A 23,386-nucleotide genomic window follows, 5' to 3' on the forward strand; every position below is an offset into this window, starting at 1 on the left:
CCAAGAAAAGCAGTCTCAGGCCAAATGTGACATTTTCTGGAGGGCCTGAACACAGCGAATCCAATACATGGGGATACATCGTTGTCACCCTTGGCTCCCAGGGCTGGCAGGAGGTGGAATGGCTTAAGCCAGGAGAAGTGAATGACTTGTTTTCACTGGCGGCTCCCTTAGGCAGCGCTGTATTTTTCCACTGCGTGGATCACACTGGAGATTAATTTTGGTTCAGCCAATGCCTGCCAAGCAGAAAATGAAGGCCCTAGCCCACGGGGAAGTCAGCCATGGCATCTGCCACAGACTCAACGTCGCTGGTACATTTCCACGAAGGGAGATAGCTACAATAGTAAATTTCTAGGCTTTGATAAAAACATTGGGTACGGTTTGTTTTGATAGGCATGACATACTTGTAATCGGAAACCCAGCTGAGGAAATAAGCTTGCCAGCGCAGGGTGAGTTTTTAGAACTTAGAACACAGGGATCTTTCAGACCCTGGGAGTCAAGTGGTGGACCACGGAGCAGTGGAGAAAGGTCAAGGATACCCATCCTGTGTCAAGACCTTGAACAACAGGGCTGGACTAGGACCATGGCACAGGGCGCTGCCAGAAAAGTCAAGTGTGATGTGTCCTTTTCTGCTTCCCACAGCACTTTGTCCAGAAACAGGCAGGGTGTAGGGAGCAGGCATGAAGGGGCCAGTGACCCAAGAGCTTCACCGTTATTTAATTCAACATTATAGACTGGATCATGGGTTGGTAGTCAATTATACCTTCTGTTTTAGCCTTCTTGGTGAGAGTAAATATTCAGAATATTGTCTTAGAGCAAGTCATGTTTAACTGCTTATCTTCTTCAACGAAATTATAAAATCAGAGCAGCAGGTGACCTGATGGAGGCACCGACCAAAAACGCCCTGTTCCTATGCAGAGATGCCGGCGTGATGCCTTCCAAAACATTAACAATGGCCAGGTTGGGGATGGGGGTGTTGCAGGTGATTTCTCTATATTTTCTTATAGTGGTTGGATTTTCTTTTTTTAGCCATTCAATGTATTATTTTCACAAAAATAAAGCCTTTTCAAAAGCAAAAGAGTACCGTAAAACGGGCAGGTGATAAAGCACAAAGCTCATAGAATACAGAAACAAAACAGATGTATTACAGATTCCAATTCCCCTATTCTTGCCATTTAGCTATGCTGGGTCTCAGCATCTTCGTTTGCACAAGATCTTGCTGAGTGTTTCTGGGGATAGATAGCACACACTGTTTTGTCCATAGTAGAAACAGATTTATTTCAAGTGTTTTTTGGAAAACGTTTATCATCTTCCTAACTCTAGCACAGCTGAGAGAGAGGAAGGAGACTTTTTATGTTACCCCAAGGCAAGCATTAAATGAAAAAGATAATCCAGGCAAATGGCCATTTCTTCCTAGCTTTGGCTCTGGGGACACTTGGGCTCCCTGGGTGACATGGTAGGTTAAACAGGTGTTAAAAGGGGTATAGGGGGACACTTTGACCCAATACCAAGAATTCAGCCACCGCAGCGGGTTTTTCATGATAGACCTCACTTGTCTTCCTCCCTGGCAACCCAGCCATTTCATGGGACCAAGGGGCCACCACAGGGTATAGTCAGATCTCTCAACACAACATTCTGCAGGCCCTGTCCAAATTCTTCCCTATTTCACTAGTGAGAAAGGGATCAGATTTCCAAAAGAAATGATGCATTGAAATTTCAATAGAAATGCCATAATTTATTCCATTGTATAAAAAAGTCATCCTTATGTAACAAAATGTCTTCTTCGAAGAAGAAATATATTATTTCAGGTCATAAATAATCAACAAACGTACAACTGTTGACAACTAAAAAAAACCAACACTGGTGTTTTCCATCAGTGCTGAAAACAAATCTGTTTAGGCTATATTTACAGGATAGTACAGTACTCAAAACACAAAAATTGAGGTATTTGGTTCTTTTAGGAGTAGACAATGACATTTGTGAAGGCAGACCACCTACACAAAAATAAATAAGGTATATTCTCATATGTATATGTGTCATAGGGAATGGTAATACTGGTAGGTATGTCAAGCATGAAGAGATTCTACAAAAAACAGGGGCGAGCAAAAAGAAACTGGCTCAGACACTGAGTCCTTTCTCTTCTGCCCCATTTTGTCAGAGGGACTTGATGTACCCAGTATACATTGGTCCCAAATGTACTGAGCTCAGCAAACGTCTTGATGCCAAGTCATCACTATGTCTGCTTAGGAACCCAGTGGAACTCAGGTGAAATTAAATAAATAAGGACCAGCCCTTGTGAGCTCCTTCCCCAGAGTTATTGCATTTCTCCTCTTAAGTAGGAGCCTGGAGTTTCGGCGGGACGTGAAGACCCTCACCTCCCGTGGCCTTTCAGCAGCTGGGAGAAGTCGTGATGGGGCTCTGAAGGTAGCTCAGTGCACTGTTCGTGGGGTGGACGGGGATGGAGACGGGGAAGTTGAAGACCGTGGTGGTGGAGGCACCCCGGTCGAGCACAGCCATGGCGGGGCTCCCGGCCTCTGCTGCACAGTGTGGAGCCAGCACCTGAGACTCAAACTGCAGCAGCTGGCCCATGAAGCTGAAGTTGGGGGAGATGATGCTTCGCCTCTGCTTCACAAACTCAAAGGCCTCGTCCAGCTTGACTCGGTTAGTCCTCATAAGGTAAGCGAGGCAGATGGTGGCCGATCGGGAAATGCCCGCCTGGCAGTGGACAAACACCCTTCCTCCAGCATTCTTGATGGAGTCTGGAAAACAAAGGGTGGATGGTTACTCGACAGGAGAACTAACTGCCCCAAGCCCAGGTATAGGGTGTCTAAGAAATGTCATGTGTGTCTTATCCAGAGATGGTCAACATCACCTCATGCCATCACACGGACACTCTACGTGGAAGTAATGTGGACACTGTGCAAAAGACCACACGGGATTTAAACCCAGCCTGCTTGTTTCCACTTAGACTGATCTTGGACAAGTCAATCCAACTTTCTGAGCCTTGGTTTGCTAATCTGTTAAGTGGGCCATTACATCGATATTTTGCAGGGATGTTGTCCACACCAGACTGATTCTTAATTGTCTGGAAGCAGGATCAGAAAGTATCATTCAAGTCCTTGCCATACAGGTTGGGCTCAGTGGCTAAAATGGGAAGAGAAAGGCAGGAAAGTCCAGGCATCCGTTCCATTTACCTATGAAGTCGATTGCCTCGTTGAACCATGAGCTGATGTCTGCCTTGTGGTTGTCTTCCACAGGGATGCTCTTGTACTGGTAGTGACCCTCAAAATGGTTGGGACAATTGGCTGAGACATTGATCAAGGCAGTGATGCCCAAGGCATCCAGCATGTCCTTGCGGGAAGCGTGATAGGCACTGCCCAAGTACAGAAAGGGCAGGATCTCCACTGGGCCACCCTGAAATCCAGAAATATCCAACACTTGTCAAGCTTGCTCACAGTCAATGCCAGCACCCATACCCACAAAAGCTTCCTGCTAGAAAAGTCATTTTCAGAACTGGATGAACTTCTGGGCACCGTTGTTGGAATATAAATAAATAGGGACTAAGCCTGGGCAGGGCAAGTTCATTTCTGTAGTGCCAGCAATTCGACACTCGGCTCCATCAGACCACTTAACTGTGGAATAAATCATATCCCTGTGTCCTCTGTTATAAATAAAGCTGCAGGTCACTTTCTATATTCTCACTGGCACTGCTCTTCCAGGTCTTTGCCAGCTCTTACTTCTCCCCTCCGGCACGGGCCCCTACTAACCTGATCATAGAGTGGGGTACTGCAGGAACTGCACCCGGATTCCGCGCTGTCAGGGACGCTAGTACTCAGGGGAAGGCTGAGCCCCATGGGGGTCGACTGTTTGCTGCACAGCTCCGGGCAGGAAGCCGAAAAAGCTTCATAGCCTCCTGAGAATACAAAGACATTTTTTTCCCATTAGTACCGCCGGCACAGGGCACCTTCATACAACTCCCCCACCCACCAGGCGCTGGAAGTTTACATCGAGTGGCCCAGGCACGTCTTTGTTCCCAGAGCCAAACAAAGCCAATGACAAGTCCCCAGAAACACGACTCTGGCGCCCACGCGCTGCAGGTGGGGCAGCACCCCAGGAGGCCAGAACCGGGGGTCCCCGGCAGGGTTCCAAGGGGCGTGAGGCCCCGCGAGCTCTCCCGCGGGCGTACCTTTGAGGAAGAAGACCTGCGCGGCGCGCGCCTCGCGGCAGAGCGCGCCGGCGGCCAGGGCCAGGGTGCCGTCGCGCTTGGCGCCGTCCAGCGCGGCGCTGCGCTCGTCCAGGAGCACCACGGCGTGGTAGGCGCCGGCCAGCAGGCGGCCGCGCAGCTCGGCGTTGGGCACGATGTGCTCCAGGCCCATGGCGCCCTTGGCGCGGCGCCGCACGATGGTGCTGAAGCGCACGTTGACCGAGCCGGCGATGTGGCCGGCGTTGAAGGCGAAGAAGGAGCGGCAGTCCAGCAGCAGGCACTGCGCCGCGCGCTCGCCCAGCAGCGCCCGCAGGCCCCCGGCGTCCAGCGTGCCCACTTCCATGACCATGGCCGGCGCCAGCGCCCCCAGCCTGCAGCTCCGCCGCGTTCTTTGTCTGTCCTCGGAAGCCAAGCGCAGGGCGGCGGCTGTCGAGGAAAAGCCCGACCCTGGCTCTCTTTGCGCCGAACCAAAAACTGCCTTTGCGCTGGGCGAGGGGCGGGACGTCCCGTGGGTCCCCCGACTGCCCCTCCGGCAGCGCCAAACCTACAGCCCGAACGTCCTTCGCTCGGAGCGCGGCCCGCGGAGCGCGTTTATATGCCATAAGGCTCCTCCGGGGGCGGGGCGGGGCGGGGCGGGCCGGCGCGCGGGGGGAGGGGGTTTGTTTGTTTGAATGGCGGTCACGTGACGGGGCGGTGACGTCACCGCCCTGCCCGGCCGGGCGCCGCCGGAGCCAGAGGCGAAGACGTCATCGGCCTCGGAGCCGGGTCCGCTGCCCGCGCGCTGGCCCGCCGCCCGGCCCCCCACCGTCCGACCCGCGCCGCTCTCCGGGCCCAGCGGGGAGGAGGGGGATGTGCCGCCCGCCAAGGCTGACCTCCGGGATGCAAGCGGCAGGGACTGCGGACGGCAGGCCACCTGCCTCTGCCTCGGCGCTCCTTCCCCCTTCCCGTCCCTTCCCCTTCCCCCAGCCACAGATCGGAGCAGAAAGGGGCTTCCTGTGCTTTTGCGCACACTTGTGCCCCTTTCTCTCATTTCCTCATCACTAACGGGCAGGGAAACCGAGTTCCCAAGGAGAAGACTGACTAGCCCAGTGTCACACCTCCGGGGTGCGGAGCGGGGGCGGTAGAGAGGAGCCTGGGGCGGGTTGGAGAAAAATGAACTTGGTCAGTAGAAATGTCGGTTCCACCAAGAACGACCCGAGTGAATTGGGGTGACGAGGTTCAGGGAAATGTTTTCCTCTTTCCCAGACTTTCTCTAATGTTACTTTAAAAAATTTACATCTGCCATGAACAATGCCTCCGAGCAAACCCCCAACCAGGAAAAATGTTATTCCTAGTCGCTTGGTCCCTGGAAGACTAAGCCAAGGAAGGCAGGTCAGGGGTCTAGAATCCAGTAGGGGATCGCAAGGTCCCGTAGCGGAGTCAGGGTTGGGCGTTTGGTGGGGAGCGACCCGCAGCGCGGCTCAGCAGCGCCCCCCCAGGGCCCACCAGCCACTTCTCTGTCACGCGGGCTCAAGACCCAGCTGCTTCGTCCCTTTATTTTATAAAAATACAGTGTGTAGATCGAACGCCTGTATGCGCCGGGCTCGGGAGCTCCAGCCCCACTCCCCGGTCCTCGCCATCTGTACAGGCTGAACTCGAAACCCCACCGCGTGGCGCTCTAGGCGGAGTGCCAGGACCTGGACCCCAAAGCTTGGGAAGACGCCCCCCCCCAACCAAGGTATCCGTGCCCTCGGTCCTAGAGACGGCCCCCTGGGACGTACTAGGTACACAAACATAAACATTGCGCCACCCGGCCGGCCCGGTGCCGAGTCAGGAACATTCTGCGGTTTCTTCTGCCGGGGGGAGGGGATTTCACCGGCCACCCTGAGTCGTGGCTCTGTGGGTTGTATCACCAGAGGCAACTTCTGCATTTGCCTCGCTTAGCTTGTGTACTCTCATATGCGCAAACTTTCTGCCTGGATTCTTCTAGAAAAGTTCAGGACATTGAGTGGTTGTTTTTTTTTTTAAAGGGCGTTTTCTACCTTCATTTGAACCTTGGTCGAGGACAGCAAAGAAGTCCTCAGATAAGAACAACACCCTCCCTGTATAGAGAGAAGAAAAAGAAATTATTTGTTTATACTACTTATTCAGCTGAGGAACTCAACATATTTTTTGTGTTGAATCATAGAATGTTACAGCTGCTGACTTCTGACTGCATACCGACTTGATTTGTCCCAATTTTTATTTATTTATTTATTTTGACCTGGCACACCTTCCCCTACCCACGTTTTTCCAAAAACAAACAACAAAAAAAAAACCACGTCTTTTTTATACAAATATCACAGTGGTAGGGGTGGTAGACGCACAGGCTGGCCCCGGAGGTTCCCCTCTCATCAGTGGCTGGAAAAGGCATAAGGAGTAGGCGTGAACCCCATGCTGTCATCTTGCTGCTGGATGATCGTAGGTCAGTCTCTTCCCCTACTGAGCCTCCAAGCCCACGTCTGTAGAATGGGTCTACGGTGGCCCACTGTGAGGATGGTTTGAGGCCCAAGTGGGAGATGATGGGTTTAAGGAACCCAGGCCCTACCTCACCCCTGCTCATTATGATTCACTAAATCTCTTGGTTTCCCCTTCCCAGCGGAACGGTTCTTATATCATCATGCCGCTGTGCTTTCAGGGTCTGACATCAGAACCCGGGAGAAGGTCACCACAAGCCATCGGCTTATGAGAGACATCAGTAGATATGGGTGGGACAGAGGCCCAGCTCAGGGAAAGGTCCCTCCTTGAGAGCAACTAACATACAATGGCTCGGGTCAGTGGTCACCTGCCCAGAGACAGGCTCCCCATCCAGGCAGTGGTGACGCTGCTTCTGGCTGGAGGTTGGAGCCCAGGAGAAGCCGGGCGTGATCTGGTCTGTGTGACTGCGGAAGGGGTAAGGGGCTGGCGCTGTGGGCCCGGCTAACAGACGGGCATGAAGCGGGATGAATCAGTGGATGTTGACTCGAGAGAGAATTGGGTCTTTCTGACCTGGGCTGTTCCCAATTCTAGTGTTTAGGAATATACCTGGAGGCAGTGTGGAGTAGTGGGAAGGGTCCAGAACTTTTTACTCCCTGATAGGTAGGCCTGGCCTGGACTCCCCACCTTTAATGTGTGGCCTTAAGTAAGTCCACTTCACCTTCCTGTGCTGATGGAGAGGATGGTCACCTCTAGGGCTGTGGGGAGACCCGGTGGAGCCAGGGCTGGCACCGGCCTCCATCCCTGTGCTAGTCCTGCTCTCAGAGTCAGCTTTGGGCCTGCCTTGGGGTCGCAAGAAAAGCGAGGGTGGAGCTTCCACTGATTACAGTCGGAAAGTGGCCCCAGCTCACTGCTCTGTGACCTTGGGCAAACAGCTGAACGTTTCTGGGCCTCAGTTTCCCCGTTTGTAAACTGGGAATAATATCCATCTAGGACTAAGTAAAACAGTATGTGAGAAAGGGCCTGGTGTGACTTACACCCAGAGGGGTGCAGGGTCCCAGAGTCACGTTCTCTCTTTCAAAAGCCACAGCCCTTTTACTGTCTCTCTGTGCTGTATGATGGTTCCTCCCCTCATTAGCCTTCTGTGACTCCCTATTACCCACTAAGTCCAAAGCCCATCACCACGGGGCCTTGGCCATCTGTCTGGTTGAGCCTCCCGCTCTCTTGGATTTCTCTGTTGTGCTCCAGGAAAGCTCCACGGGCTCGTGTTCCTCAAATGTTCTGGTCCTGTCCTGCCCTCACACCTCTGCTCACACTACTCCCCCTGCCCCCGCCAGCATGCTGGTTCCTCTGGGCTCCAGCATAATCTTTCTAGGTGAAGACTCCCCTGGCTTCTCCAAATCTCCCCTCCCCTGAACCCTGGAGGACATTGTCCGAATATTCTGACTGTGTAGAGGTCATTTAGATCCTTGTCTTTCTCCCCCTGGTTGTTAGCTTGTGAGCTTGCGGGCAGCACTGTGTTGTGTTTTTCTCATCTTTGGACTCCCCACCCTACTATGTTTCACACAGTGCTAACACATAGTCGGCCCACAATTTGTGAATTGGTGGAATTTTTTTAAAGGGTCCTATTGAAAAGTGTCAGAAGAGAGGATGGAAATTGACATTTATGAAGCCTCACCTTTGTGCCAGCTGCATTACAGGGATCATGTCGTGAACTTATCAATGGTCCTGTGAGGTGATCCTTATCCCCATTTTATAGGCAAGGAAAGAGGCTCAGAGAGGGGACATGTCTATGGTGACAAAGCTGGGAACCATCACGCACACACATCCAAAGCCAGGCCTGTCTGACTCGAGAGAGGCAGTGGGCCTAGGTAGCTGGCCTTGTAAACCCGGTCTGTTGAGGCCTTGGCCTCAGAAAGCCCCATGCCAGGCAGTGCTGGCTCACGCCTCTGACTCTCGGCTTGCCTGGAGCTTTCCTTGCTGGCAGAGTGGTCCCTGGCACCAGCCCTGGAGGGAGCCTGGAGCCTCCTAGGACTCCCAACTCAGGCCCTGGTGTCCCTGCTAAGGAGATTTGGCAGCCACTTGGGCCCACCCTGAGGGGCTGGCAAGGGTGACTTCACCCTCCACACCCAGCAGTTAGGACAGAGCCCGCTGCTGTTGCACAATCTTTACAAACAGATCTCCACGGTCAGGCCTGGGAGGGCCTGCAGAGCTGCGTCATCTCATCCAGTCCCCATGTTTGAGAAACAAGGGCCTAGAGAGGTTAGGCAACTTGTCCGAAGTCACACAGTGTTCAGAACATTCTCACTCTAGTTAGCCTTATGTGAGCTGAGTATTCAAACCCTTAGCAGTGATTCTCTCTGGAGGGTGGAGCTCGTTCACCCTCATTTGAGAGACAAGGGCCCAGAGAGGTTAGGCAACTTGTCCAAAGTCACACAGTGTTCAGAACATTCTCACTCTAGTCAGCATTATGTGAGCTGTGTGTCAAACCCTTAGCAGTGTTTATCTCTGGAGGGTGGAGCTCCTTTCATTTTCTTCCTTATAACTCTGTATGGCTTGAACTTTTTGAACACAAATGTCTAACTTTTCTAACCAAGAAAAAAGATAAAAATGTTAAAAGGCAACCACATTTAGGGTAACAGCATTGTTGTTAAAACCAAGTTAAGGAGTTAGACTGCCTGGATTAGAATCCCAGCCTGCCCATTCACCAGCTGTGTGTATTTGGGCAAGTTACTGTACCTCTCTGAGACTTGGTTTTCTCATCTGTAAAATGAGAATAATAATAGTATCTATCCTGTGGGGCTGATGGGAGGCTCATACGAGGCAGTGAAAGGCAAGTACAGCCAGTGAGCCAACTAGCCTGCGGCCTCTTTTTGTACAACCCACAAGCTAAGACTATTTTCTACATTTTAAATGTTTGGGGAAAAAAATCAAAAGAAGAATCATATTTTGTGACATGTGAAAGTTATATAAAATCCAAATTTCAGTGTCCGTAAATAAAGTTTTATTGGAACACAGCCACACCCATTTGTTTACATATTGTCTGTGGCCGCTTTTGCATACAATGGCAGGTAAGTAGTTGTGACAGAGACTGGATGGCTCACAAAACCTGTCCCTTTACAGGAAAAGGTTGCCAGCCCCTGATAGGAACTCATGGATGAGAAGTACTTTAGAACAATGCCTGGCATTGTAAGTATTTAGGAAACTTTGTTATCGTTATTATATGGATATTTATAAACCCTCAATCCCCTAGGATGTGTTTAAAAGCAGTAATTGCTTTCATCATATATGTCATTGTGTCAAAGGCACATTTTTCATGTTTTAGCATTTCTCAGGGTGGAATGTGATTTGCATTCGGGGCATGTCATTTTTAGTTGACGTAGCAATGGACAGCATTTTTCTTTCTTAATGCTGCGTAAATTAATGAAGGGACCTCAGGACCGATGACATCCTAGAACCTGTAAATGCAGTAAAGTAAAAAAGGTTTGAGGTGAAAACGAATTAAAATGCTGCAGTCATTCAATCAACAGACATTTCCAACAACCAGCTAGACCCTAGGTGCTAAGTGCCAGGGGAGGAACTGGGGAACCCAGGAAGGGGCTGGGCTCTTGCCCAGCTGGGAAAGATGCCGAGAGGGGGGATGCCCCCCCCACCCCGGAGATGTAAAGGCTGATGTAGGATAGAAATTTCTGGAGAAAATGCCTCTGAGTGGTGGGCTTCAATTAGCCACCACTTTCCTGCTGGGAGCCTCAGTTTCCTCTCCTATAAAATAGGGGCAGCAGTAACCCCTGAAGACCAACTCTCAGATTCACTGTGGGGAACAGTCTCCATTGATGACCATTTCTGTCACTGTCACTGGCCCGGGAGCGGGGACATGGTTTCTTGCCTCTCTTGGTCCCCAGCACAAACCTCAAAGCAAGGTTTTTGGACAACACAGGAAAGGAACCAGGAACAGCAGGGCCTCCCTGACTCACACAGGCCTGTCCCCCAAACCAGAGACCCAGCCTGCCAAGGACGGCCCTGAGCCACGCCCCAGGCCCTGGCCGCTGCACACGCTGGGTGATGCTGTGGTGAGCCGTGACAGCTTTCTGTTGGTTCTTTTTTAAAACAAACAAACAAAAAAAAAACCAGAATGTAAATTAAGATATAATTTCCTTTTCATAATTAGAAAACACTTAGCAATTAATGTTGGTGGGAGCGAATGAGATCATAGTTTGTCTGTTGCACACTCTCCTCCGGGGAAACGAAGAGGAAAAATGATGGGCGGTATGTTCAGAATCATGGCTGGAGACACGGAAGTTGTGCATCCCAATTTTGCCTTAGGGGGTGACTTATTTGGGGGCAGTTCTTATTAATAACCATTGCCAGTCTCTACTGAGCACTTGCGACGAGCCTGGCACTTTGCTGGGGCTCTATATTCATTTCCTCCTGCGATGACGACACTGACCCTGTGCGGTAGGTACCCTCACCACCTCCGTGTGACCCAGAGGGGTTCACTTGTCCAAGACACATAGCAAGGACTCTGTCTCCCTCTTTCTAAGTCGTTTGTCCTTATCTCGCCACGGCACATTGACCAGGCGTGGCATGAGTGTAGCATGTTGCACCACTTTACTGTTTATTTCTTTTTTTTTATTGTGACTATTTTAATATTTTACCCCTTAGTCCTCCACAATTTCACCTAAAAGAAGATAAAAATTTCCATCACTGTTTATTTCTTGGAATGATAACTTGAAGGGGCCTCTTTTAGATTCCAAAGGCAAGAGAAAAAGCAACATGCCTCAAACTCAGGCTTTCTGCCTGGCCCTCTCTGACTCACTAGGCCACATTGGACAGATGATTCATTCACTGGCTTTGACTTCAGCAGGTTTGGCCACCCACTGGGAGTGAAGTCACACCTCCAGCGCTCCCAGGCATTCATTGGTCCACTCATCCAACTTCACGACAGGCAAGAAACAGGCTTGGGCGAGCCTGCCCAGGGTCAGGGACGGGAAAGTGCACAAATGCTTCTGGGTGTCTTCGAATTGTGGCGGGGCTGCTCAGTCCTAGCCTAAGAGATCCTCTGCGGGGCCTATATTAGTGTTCTAGGGCTTCCCTACAAAGTACCACAGACTGGGCAGTTTCAACAAGAAGTTACCATCTCCCGGTTCTGGAGGCTGGAAGTCTGAGATCAAGGTACTGGGGATTAGGACTTCAACACATCTTTTTGAGGGACACAGTTCAACCCATAGCAAGGCTTGTTCCCCAAAGAGAACCCCCCTCTGTGTGTGGTGAAGGTATGTGTTCTCAATATGAGGAAAAACAGCCTTTGTTCTTGGGTGGGATGACTCACTACCATAAAGATGTGCATTTGGCTCAGGTAAATACACCCAATAGCCATGATCCTCGTGCAAATACTGAGGGTGAGGGTTTTTATTTTTTTTCTGGAGTTAAACAAGTTGATTCTAAAATTGATATGAAATAATAAACAATCAAGGCAGAGGTGGGAAGATCACTTGAGGCCAGGAGTTTGAGACCAGCCTGGGCAACACAGTGAGACCCCATCTCTACAAAAAATAAACAAAAAATTAACCAGATGTGGTGACATGCACCTGTAGTTCCAGCTACTTGGGCAGCTAAGGCAGGAGGATGGCTCGAGCTCAGGAGTTCAAGGCTACAATGAGCTATGAGCAACACAGTAAGACCCTGTCTCTAAAAAATAAAATAAAATAATTTTTTAAAAATACCATAAACCCTCTGTAATTAAAATGGTGTAGTTGGAAACAGGATACCCAGACAGACCCATGGAACACAATAGAAAGTCCAGAAATGTACCCAGGTACCTATGGAAGTTTGATGCATGAGCAAGGTGCCATCTCAACCCACTGGGACATGATAGACTTTTTAGTGAGCAATACTGGTACAATTGGATGCCATTTGGAAAAAAGATAAAAGTGGATCCAAACCTCACACCAAACACCCGGATAAACAGCAAATGGACCGGAGATTCAGATTTTAAAACTGAAACCTTACAACTTCTAAAAGAAAACACAGAAGAGATTCCTTTGTAACCCAGGGGTGAGGAAATTTTTAGTCTATTTAGGACTCAAAATCCAGAAACAATAAAAGAAGATCTTGATAAATTCAACTATGTAAAAATTAAAGCCAAATTTTTAGAACACATTTCATGGCAAAAAGTTTCATAATCAAAGTTAAACAATAATAAAAAGACAAATGAGACAGAATATTTGTAACTTAGGGATGAAGGACAATTTCATCAATATTAAAGGAATTCATAAAAACAGAGATGAAACAGCCAAAAATATGATTTTAAAATGGGTAAAAGAGATGAGTAGATAGAAAAAGAACTGCAGTCCTTCTAAACATGAAAAAAGATGGTCTTTCTTAATCATAATAGAAGCCAAGAAAATTATAACTATGCTTGAGAGATTATTTCTTATCTGTCAAATTGGCAAAAATCCAAAAACTTGGTAGTATCCTCTGTGGGACAAGAGAAATCTGAATATGGACTGGATATTAGGTGATATTATGGAATCGTTTTAACTTCAATGGTCTTTAAGAGACTCTCTTGTTCTTAATAGATACCTGCTGAAGTATTTGGCAGAAAAGTGTCAAGGTGTTGGCAACTTGCTCTCAAATCGTTCTGGAAATAAAATACACACACAAATAAATTAAATATGGCCAAACATTAACAATTGTTGAGTCTATGTGGTGGGTATAGTGATGTTCATGTGTGACCATTATGCTCAGGGAAATAAGCCAGACACAGAACATGATCTCACTTATATGTGGAATTTTTAAAAGTGGAACTCATAAAACCAGAGGGTAGGATGCTGGTTACAAAGGGCTGGGGGGAGATGCTGGTCAAAGGGTACACACTTTTGTATTTATGGAGGATGAATAAGGGTTAGGGTTATGGTACAACTTATATTTATATAATTGTATTTGTCAGTTACACTTCAATAAAACTTAAAAAGCTACCATTAAGAAAATGAAAAGAGAAGCAACAGACTAGGAAAAAATATTTGCAAATCTAATAAAGAACTCATTTCCAGTATTTGCAAAGAACTTCTACGACTTAATAACAGGAAGACACCCCAATCAAAAAAGGAGTAAAAGATGTGAACAGATATTTCTCCAAAGAAGATATACCGATAGCTAATAAGCACGTGAACAGAAGCTCAGCAGCATTAGTCATTAGGGAAATGCATATCAAAACCACAATGAGGTACTACTTGTGGTTGTAGAATGACTATAATAAAAAAGACAGCTAATAACGACGTTGGCTAGGATGTGGAGAAACAGAACTGTTATGGTTTGAATGTCCCCTCCAAAACTCATGTTGAAATTTAATTGTCATTGTGACAGCATTAAATGGTGGGACCTTTAAGAGGGTTTTGCCCTCACGAATGGATTAATGCTGTTATTGCGGGAGTGGGTTAGTTATTGTGGGAGTGGGCTCCTGATAAAAGAATGAAATTTGACCCCCATCCTCTCTCTGTCTCATGTACTTGCTCTCCATGTGACGTCTTCCAGCATGTTATGTCATTGCAAAAAGTCCCTCTGGAGATGTCTCCCCTCTTGGACTTCCCAGCCTGCGGAACCGTGAGCCAGATAAATTTGTTTTCTTTATAAATTACCCAGTCTGTGATATTCTGTTATAGCAGCAGAAAATGGACTAAGACAAGAATCCTCATCCACTGTGGGTGGGAATACAAAATGGTGTCGCCTTTTTGGAAAACAGTTTTAAGGTTTCTCAAAAAGTTAAACATAAAATTACCATATGACCCAGCAATTCCACTCCTGGGTTTCTACCCAAAAGAAATGAAAGCGTATATCTACACAAGGATTCGGGAGTCAGTGTTCATAGCAACATTATTTATAATAGCCCCAAACTGGAAACAGCCTAAATGTCCATCTACTGATGAATAGATAGGCAAAATGTGGTACACACTGGAACACTATGCAACGCTAAAAAGAAACAAGCCTTTGACACGCGCTTCCATATGGATGAACCTCCAAGATGGTATGATAAGTGAAAGAAGTCAGACAGAAGAGTCTACATTTTGTCTTATTCCACTTATATGAAATGTCCAGAAAAGGCAAATTTAGAGGGACGGTAAAAAGTTCAATAGCCCAGGCCTGGAGCAGAAACATGATTATCCCAAATGGGTATTATGAAGGAGTCTTAATGAGGAACCACGAAAATGTTCTAAAATTGATTTATGGTGATGATTGTACTACCTGGTAAAGTTACCAAAAAAATAATTGAATTGTATACTTTAATAGGGTGAATTTTACAATATTTAAAATGTTCCTCAATAAGTCTATTTTTTTAATTGAGTTCAAGGTCCCAGTTTTTATGGTGATGCAGTATTTTATTTATTCTGTCTATTAATAACTATTATTTGAAAACATTTGCAATATTAATGGAACTTAATCTAAGAGAAATTCAACTTTTTTTTTACATGTCAATAGTGGGTATTAACAAAAAAGATAGTTAAAATAACTATGGTCAATATTGTTATGTCAAAAACTTATAAATAAATACTTGATGTTAGTATGTCAACATAGAATTCAGTTTTTGGTGTAAAGTTTTTTGGCTGCAAGTGAGATCATTAGTTTTACTTCAGTAATAGGGAATACCTCTTGATGCTGGGATGGCCTCTTCTTGGTATTTCTTCTGTTGTGGTTTTTAGTGTGGTTATGTGTGTTTATATGAATGGAGCGGAGTGGAGAGGTATTCAACATGTTAATTCCAAACAAGAGTATATAACTGAATACTAAAATAAGTAATAAGGAGGTAGGTGGGTAATGCAACTGACCAGTAGCTTTGAGGCCAATAGGTTAAGCCTAAGGAGTTTAGCCAAGATTCAGGAATAAGTAACAAGTTAAATTAGGAGCTTAAAGAAGGAAAAAAAAAGCTATAAATTGCTCTTTCCGGCGATTGCAATGGTGAATTTTCCACTTTTTTCCCTGTGGCTTTGGACAATCTCAGTGCAGAGTTCTCTGCACAAATTCCTGGCCAGGAAGCCGCAGGAGGCAGAGTTCAAGGTTCAGTTTGAAGTTCAGATTACACCTGGCTCGGAGGCCTTCAGTTGAGGTAGGCTGGGATAGAGCACTCGCTGTATCTACCTCCCCTGTGTAGGATCAGTGTTAGTTTATGTTCATCCTTACAGTGGGCTCTCCGCTTCCGTGTAAACTTCTCGAGGACATGTGGTCTTTATTCTCAGAATCCTGGAACAAAGTCCAGGTCGTGTCGGACTGGTGAAGGCTTGCTAAGTAGTAAGTGTGATTGGAAAACCAGAGGCAGCAGAAAGAGAAAGTCACTTCGAAATTTTACTTCATTAGTGAGGTCTTTGACTGAGACCTACATAAATGTGAGAGTAATAAAAAAAAAAAAAAAAGGAAAAAGAAAAAATTAGCATGGCAAAAGTGCAGTATATTTAATATCATGTGATTTTATCCTAGACATACAAGAATGCTGGGCAAAGGAAGAAAAGCCTACTTAATGTGAGTGAAGAGAGCAGACAATTTACTCTTTCTCTGAAAAGGTTCGCAGAGAATAGAAAGTAAGTAGAGAGAAAATTCAGATAAATGAAACCTTGGTTGGAGAATCTGATATATCTGGACAATAAAAACATACTTGTGAAAGAAGAGAGAGAGGAAGGAAGAGTGAATGCAGGAAGGAGGGGTAGAGAGAGGGGTGAGGCCAGTGTGGGGGCAGCAGAATGAGTGGGAGAGAGTGGGAGGGAGCCGTGGTCTTCACAGGCCATTGAGAGAATTTGGGCTTCTCCAAGCGAAGCGGGAGCCCGGGAGGCTGTGGGCAGAGCAAGGCAGGGTGGGCGTGCATGTCACCCAGGTAGCAGGACTCACTGCATGTGGCAGCCTGAAGAGATGAGTTCACAGGGCAAAGTCCTCAGCACGGTGACACGCAATAAGCACGGAGCCCACTGTTGAGTGTCATGATCTCTATTTTAACCCCTGGTACCTGCAGGCCCAGAGAGGTAAAGAGCTGGCGGAAGGTCACAGCTGTTGGCCTAGGGGCCCGTGGGGAGCCAGGCTCAGCAAGTGGGAAGCCCAGGGCACAGGGGGCTGCTCCTGGCGGGCAGGTGTACCTGGCCTACAAGGCAGAGAGCACAGAGTGACCGTGCCACCCACCACCTTAACTTCCTGGGCCTCTAAATCTGTGCCTCACCTGGGGGCTGGAGGAGGGGTAACAATGTCCTATAAGAGTCATTTAGGTGATGCACATGCAGACACAGACACACACAGACACATGTATAGACATGGACACACAGAGACGCAAAAACACAAACACACACACAAACACACACACAGACGAACACACACAATATGTTAGTGAGCTACCAAATTGTCAAAACACCAAATTCCAGAATGGGGGTAACGTTTATGAAACCCCTTCTGAGGAAATGAACAGGTGACACCTGGGCTTCCCTGCTCCAGGAAAGCCAGGGTCGGCTCTCCACGGGACAGGCCACCACAGTGATCTGCCCAAGGAGAGAGAGGGTGACTAGGACATGATTAAAATAAAGGGGTATTTCCCTAACTTTTTTTGTTGTTCCATTTTCCCAGACCGAAAGCAGCGCTGTGAGATTTACGCAGAGACCCCTGGCAACATTCGTTTCCACCCCACGGGCCACACGAGGGGCCGGCTGCTAGGAGAAGCCCAGGGCAGTGTTGGCAGCCCAAGCACCACACCCGGGACCTTCTGCAAATCCTGCCACCTGGGTCCTACCTCCAGCACTTCTGGCTAACTCACCCGGAGAAGGCCTGGGCATGGGGCCTTTTGAAATCGTCCGAGGGTCCCGATGTACAGTGAGAGCCGCAAACTACTAGCCCAGAGGAGCGTCTTGATGCCCAGCATGTGTTACGGAGGGAGGGACGCAAGCGGAGGGCTCTGCTCGGGGCTTGGCACAGGGGACGTGCTCAACACGTGCTCACTGGAGGACCGCAGGACTGAAGGGCTTCCCTCCTTCTCAGAGAGTCTTAGCAGACTTGCACCGTCCCATGGACGTGCTTCTCTGGCTTTGGCGTTTTTTACTCCAAGTGTGTACCATTTTTAAGACCAGGGATAATGAAACGATTTGCCAGCTGTCCAAGAGCCCACAGGTTGAGCTTCTTTCGCTTCCCTTTTCTTTATCTATTCAGGGGGCGGGAAACGCCCACGAATGGCTGTGGAAAGGCCGGGCCAAAGCGGGCCAAGGGGTGGGTGAGCTGCAGAAGTCCCTGGGCCCACGGTGGTCGGGGTGGCTGAGAAGCTGGAAGTTGCTGGAGAGGCCTTGGGGTTGGGGGCAGGTGGGGGGCCTGGGTCCCTGGGCCCGCTGGCCTTGGGGCTCCCCTGGGTCACTGTCATGCAGCCTAGTCATTCTGGTGACCTCGCTCTGACACAGCCTGCAGGCCCCGCCTCTGGTGTTTCAGAGAACACTCCCAGGAGGGCGAGGAGAATTCGCTGAGGGCTGCGTGACCTGGCAGAAAAGCCACGCGGTGCTCTGTGTGGGCCATGCCAGGATCCTCGTGCTGCCGACGAGGGTACTGAGGCCAGGCTCAGGGTCCCTAGGTACTGGTCCTGAGCCACACGGGCCCCTGAATTTCAGGACCCCACAGCCCCCCACCCACATTGTCCCTGGGACTCTTGTGGGGGAGAGGTCTCCCTGCTAGACACAGAGCAGGGGCCCAGGTAATGTCGGTACCTAAGGAAGACCCCCAGGAAACTTAAAGCCTGAGAAAGCACCGAGAAATCCCCACACCAGTGACCTGCCTGGAGCAGGGTCCGGCAACTGTTCCCCACCTAGCAGTGCAGGAACTGGCATTACTGGGCTTGGAGAAATTAGGGCCTCACCTACAGCCAGGGCAGCAGTACTATTATGTCCCCTGTTTACAAACAGGCACACTGGGTGGGGGTCAGGGCCATTTGGTTGCATGACCAGATCCCGCCAAAGGGGCACAGCTAAGTTCCCTGACCACCGAGTGCAGGCTCCACGGTGCTCTCAGACCACCTGAGTCGGGGAGGGGGCCCAGGGCTTTCTTCCCGGCCCTGGCCACCTCACCCCAGGCCTCAGCCTTGGGCATGTACCCGGGAAGGCCATGAGAGGAAGGCCCAGAGAAGGATCCAGAAGGAGGAGGTCCACAGCAGGGCCTCAGAGACTCCATGCATGCGCTGAGCCAAGCCGGGCTGCAGGCTGGGCCCCTCCAGGGCTGGCCTCAGGGCTGGGAGCCAGGCTGACCTCTGGCCTTGTGGCCAGGACAGGTGTGTCCCTTCCTGCCTCCCTCTTTCTTAGATGTCTTGTCAGCCCAGTACTTGTCAGCCCAGTACGGAGGTTTCTGCTGCAGGCCAGCAACCTGCTTATGCCTCACCTCCCAGTCCCCACCAGCCAACTCGGGACCCAGAGGGGAGGGTTACAGGAGTATAGGTGTCCAGGGGACAGAGAGCATGTACCTGGGACCCTGGAGGGCTCCACTTCAGCTTCACCTCTCATCCCAGTCCCTTGAATATGCCACATAGTCCCCTGGAGCCTCAGTTTCTTCAGCTGCCAAACAGGGCTGGCAATGACAACAGCGTGGCAGAGTGTGCTTGCAGGTGGCATAAGGCAGCCCCGACCAGGTACCGAGCACCTTCTCTGGGCCAGGCACTGGTGTCGTTGACTGATGTGCATTTCCTAATTCATTCTCCGCAACCACCGATGTGGCGGAAATTAATATTGCTGTCATTTTACAGCGTGGAACTGACGCAGAGAGGGAAGGCAGCTGCCCGAGGTCACATAGCTGGCAGGTGTAGAGCTGGGAGGGGTTGAGCCGAGGCCCAGAGGCCTTTCATTTTGCCTCCGATGGATATTAGCACCACCTCAGGGCCTTCCTGTAGATGATGGCTCAGGCAAAGAGGGGGCCTGGCCTGCTCACTGTGCACCCCGCACCTAGCAGGACATGGCACAGAGTAGGTGCTCTGGATGACAGGACAGCAACAACGTGGCCATAGGGAAGGAAATGCCCTGGGCTCTGGAATGAGACACCCCCGACCCGTGTGCCAGCTCCGTCACACCCCCACTCTGTTGCTTTGTACAACTGCTTCTACCTCTCAGAACCTCCGTCTCCTCATCTGCAAAATGCAATTGTCACAATAATACCACGAAGGTATACCCTCTCTTGTGAGGACTAGAGGGTCAGAGGCACGTATAAAGGACCTTGTACCTGCAACCCTTGGTAAATGGTGCCTGTCATTTGATTGGAAATAAGAAAATGTTTGCAAAGGGACGTTGAACAGCAGTCTCAGTATCTTTGGATGTGTTTGGTGTTGCTGAACTTCCTGAGGACACAGACAAAAGGAGACCTTTCCCAGGTTGGGATGGAGATGTGCGGTAATCAGCTCAGAGGAGGGACTCATAGGGACATTGGATGTCACTCTGTGAGCCAGCATGTGATGGGGCCAACCAAGGATCTGAGACGTAGTCTGAGCCTTAGGTGGGGCCAACCTGGGAGCAGGCTGCCTCCTCTGGCCGGGAAGGACCAGCTGAGGGCTGCCCACTGGACCCTCGGACCAGAGCCCAAGGCTGACACCAGCCAGGCCAGGGGCCTCAGGCAGGTCCTAGCCCCATGGCCTCGGCCAGCAGAATGGGCCTCTCAAGACCACCCCCCACCCCCAGCCTCCTCATTCTGATGGGGAAAACCGAGGCCCAGGGGCTGGCCAGGGGGTCCAGAAGGCACAGAGCAGTGACAGAATCCTGGGTCAAGGCCACATGCCCTGCGATCGCCAGCAGCAAACCTGGTCTTACTCTCACTGTGGTCCTCTACCTGGCTCAGGCCCTGGCCTGTGGTAGGGCTTGGAAGTGCCCTGAGCAAATGAGTCCCTACTCAGTGCTCAGCCCAGGGCCAGGACCCTTTGAGCCTCATAGGGCCACCCTCCAGGAGACCATGAGACCACAGAGGCAGAAACCGTGTGACGCAGTGAGGAGGCGCCACTGGCGTGATCAATGGAGGCGGGCAACAGGCTGGCGTGGAGGGCCACAGGGCCACACCGTCCAGGTTCCAGTCCCAGCTCCACCACGGACGAGCTGTGGGGCCTTGAGAAAGTGCCTTGGCCTCTCTGTGCCTCAGTTTGTTGGGGTCATGGAGCGCACACCCCATAGGGTTGCCGTGAGGATTAATGAATGCGTGCACCGGCACCGCGCCTGGTGTGCAGTCAGTGCTCGCCTGATGGTGGCTGTTGTCACTATCTGCGGTAGTTGTCTCTGAGTGACACGCTTGCACGCGTGCGCATGTGCGTGCCCAGGGAGCTGGGTTTCTTCCCAAAGCAGAGCTGTCGCCTTGGCTCGCTGGGGCAGAGCTTTCTGAAGGGCATCGGCATTTCCCTGCTGTTGCTGTTAATTCCCGCCAGGTCTTTCTGATGACTCCAACCAGCCTAACGCACCTTCATTCCTGGCCACGGCAGTCACACAGCCATTCCTGGGGGACAGGGGTGCGTGTCTTCACCCTACGTGGCCCCAGTCTGCTGAGTGAAGCAGGGTCGGCCAGGAGCCCTGGACAGGGAAGCGGGAGCTCCAATCTTGGCTCTGCCCTCAGCTGTGGCAGCCTCGGGCCGGGCGTCTCTGCCCTCTGGGCCTCCGCGTCCTCCGTGGTGACAGAGGAATGATCTCAAATAAGATTCTGACCCTCACTGTCTCTCTGATGGCTCAGACTCCAGGGTTCTATCTTTGTGTTCTCTGTTAGTAGCATCATTATCCTCACAGTAGTTTACATTTATTGAACGCCTGCTAGATGCCAGACACCACACTTGGCGGTCTATATTATATCAGCAGTAGCCATCAGTCACTGCGTGCTACAACGCACCAGCCACGAGCACCTGCCGCGACTGTCTCGTTCACCCGCCACAGGCCCCTTCTGGGCAGGTGCCGTGACCATCCTTGCCGTGGGACGGGCAGGCCAGGCTGCACGTGCTGAGGGCCCTCATTATGCTGATCTGAACCCAAGAGCTGGGCTGTGCCCACGTCCCTGTGGGGTAGGAATTACCATCTCAAACAAAGCTCACAGTTCACAGCGGGGCAGTGCCTCAGCCCACGACCCTGTTGGAGAGATGGCCTCCGAGGCATCGTGCCTCTTCTTTCTGTCTTCTTTGATCCTGATGGCCTCAGCTGAGGCTCTGAGACTCTTGGTCACCACCCAGAATTCCTGTTCAGTTCCCCTGGGCTGGCAGTAGACTTCAGATAACGGAGGGCCCAGCCTCTGGCCGGAGGTCTGACTTCCAGGTAAGCGGAGCCCTACCGAGGGGGAAGGACACAGATCCCAGGGGATCGCACCTTCTCCTCACGGTTCTTCGCTGAAGCTCAGGGAGTGATTTGTCCCTCCAGGGCCACCTGCTCCGTGCTGCACTCTTGTTACCAGCTTTGCTGCCCGTGACAATTTTGCCAGCCTGATATGATGATCTTCATTTTGTAGAGGAGGACGTGGAGGTCGAGTGTTTATCCAAGCAGGGAATCACTGACTAGTGCCCCAGGCAAAGTATATTGTCAAGGATACTTGTTAAAATTCCAGCAGACTGTGCACGGTAGGTTGTTTTCCACTTTTGGGTAAGGAATTTGGACTTGGGGCTGCAGGCCCCGCCTTCCGCCAGGCAGAGAGAAAGGTCACCAGGAGAGATGCAGCCTCGGCGCCAAATGCCCCTCCTGGAGAAGCCTCGTCCCTCCCCATGGCTGCCAGGAGCGGCTTCCTCTTTTCAGGCCTCCCTTTCTATGCTCACCTTTCCCCCTCAAGAGCAAAAGAAAGAGGAAGCTGCAGTTTGCTTTTCTGAAGGCAAAGTGAAAACAGGAGCACCCCAGGAGGTGACTCATTCCCCAACCCAGGGACCGGGCCAGCTAGAGCAGAGGGGGCCTTGGGAAGACCTGGGCTTTTGTTTCCTTTGGGAACAAAGTGAATCACCGATCTCGTTAAGTCACTCTGGCCAGTCCCAAACTTTCCCGGGTAGAACCGCCAGAAGCATCAGAAACGCAGCGAGGCCCCACCAAGGCGCACGGCCGGCGGCGGGAGGCTCGGCTCCTCCCCGCTCCGCACCCTGGGCCTGGTGCGGGGCAGACGCCAGGCAGGACCGAGTTCTCCTCGGAGCGAAGTGAGAACTGGAACAGGGAGAAGGTCAGTCACAAGGCCTCAGACCGGTGGGCACGGCGCCAGCCTCCTAGCCGTGCCCCCCAGCGCTGTCCGGGACGCCATGCCCGGCGTCCACGCCTTCGTGTGGTGATTCAGGCAGGTGGGCAGCAAGCGCTGACGGGACGTCCCCCGGGGCCGGGCGTCCTGTGCGCTCCCTTCTCTGGGTCCTGCAAAAGAACAGGATCCTCAGTCCACAGACGAGGACACCAAAGCCCTGGGCTGGCTCTTGCAGCCAGGGACCCGCCCCAGAGCTGGCTGGCCCCGAGCCTGCTGCCTCTGCTGCTCGTTGCGAGACCTGGTCTTCCTCCGCAGGCTCCGAAGACGCATTTCACATGTCACCACGGGGCTGGTCTAGGAGGGCCTAGAAAACCCAAGACTTTCCTTGACAAAGCAGCCTGGGTAATTTCGGAGGAGGAACCTGCTGCGAGGAACGGCAGAAACTTGGGCCTGGTCCTCTGGGGCCTCAGCATTCCAGAGGCCAGATGTGCGAGCCTGACGTCAGCCACCACGTTGTGGCCTTGGTCCAGGCTGCGCTCACTGGCCTGCGGCCCCGCTCCTCCGCGCTCTCTCCACCCTTTCCTCACCACAGAGGAGGCGGAG

The 23,386-nt window shown here is 50.8% G+C and overlaps 1 protein-coding gene across 1 annotated transcript; it reads right to left on the reverse strand.

Moving 5' to 3' along the window:
• Window positions 1-1,711: 1,711 nt before the first annotated feature.
• On the reverse strand, window positions 1,712-4,767 carry DUSP1 (dual specificity phosphatase 1). The gene is made up of 4 exons (XM_069484182.1): window positions 4,184-4,767; window positions 3,765-3,910; window positions 3,192-3,411; window positions 1,712-2,756 (listed from the first exon to the last, which is right to left on the reverse strand). The coding sequence occupies exons 1-4, from the start codon at window positions 4,548-4,550 to the stop codon at window positions 2,386-2,388; spliced, it is 1,104 nt and encodes a 367-aa protein (XP_069340283.1). The 5' UTR covers window positions 4,551-4,767; the 3' UTR covers window positions 1,712-2,385.
• Between the last annotated feature and the right edge of the window lie 18,619 nt (window positions 4,768-23,386).

This window comes from Eulemur rufifrons, chromosome 10 (assembly GCF_041146395.1).
Source record: "Eulemur rufifrons isolate Redbay chromosome 10, OSU_ERuf_1, whole genome shotgun sequence".
In the NCBI taxonomy this organism is placed as follows: Eukaryota; Metazoa; Chordata; class Mammalia; order Primates; family Lemuridae; genus Eulemur; species Eulemur rufifrons.

Coding starts and splice junctions, on each gene's coding strand:
- DUSP1 (XM_069484182.1), bottom strand. CDS start 4,550: ATGGTCATGGAAGTGGGCACGCTGGACGCCGGGGGCCTGCGGGCGCTG. Junction 3,911..4,183: donor GCAGGTCTTCTTCCTCAAAG/GTACGCCCGCGG, acceptor TTGTATTCTCAG/GAGGCTATGAAGCTTTTTCG. Junction 3,412..3,764: donor GTACCCCACTCTATGATCAG/GTTAGTAGGGGC, acceptor TCTGGATTTCAG/GGTGGCCCAGTGGAGATCCT.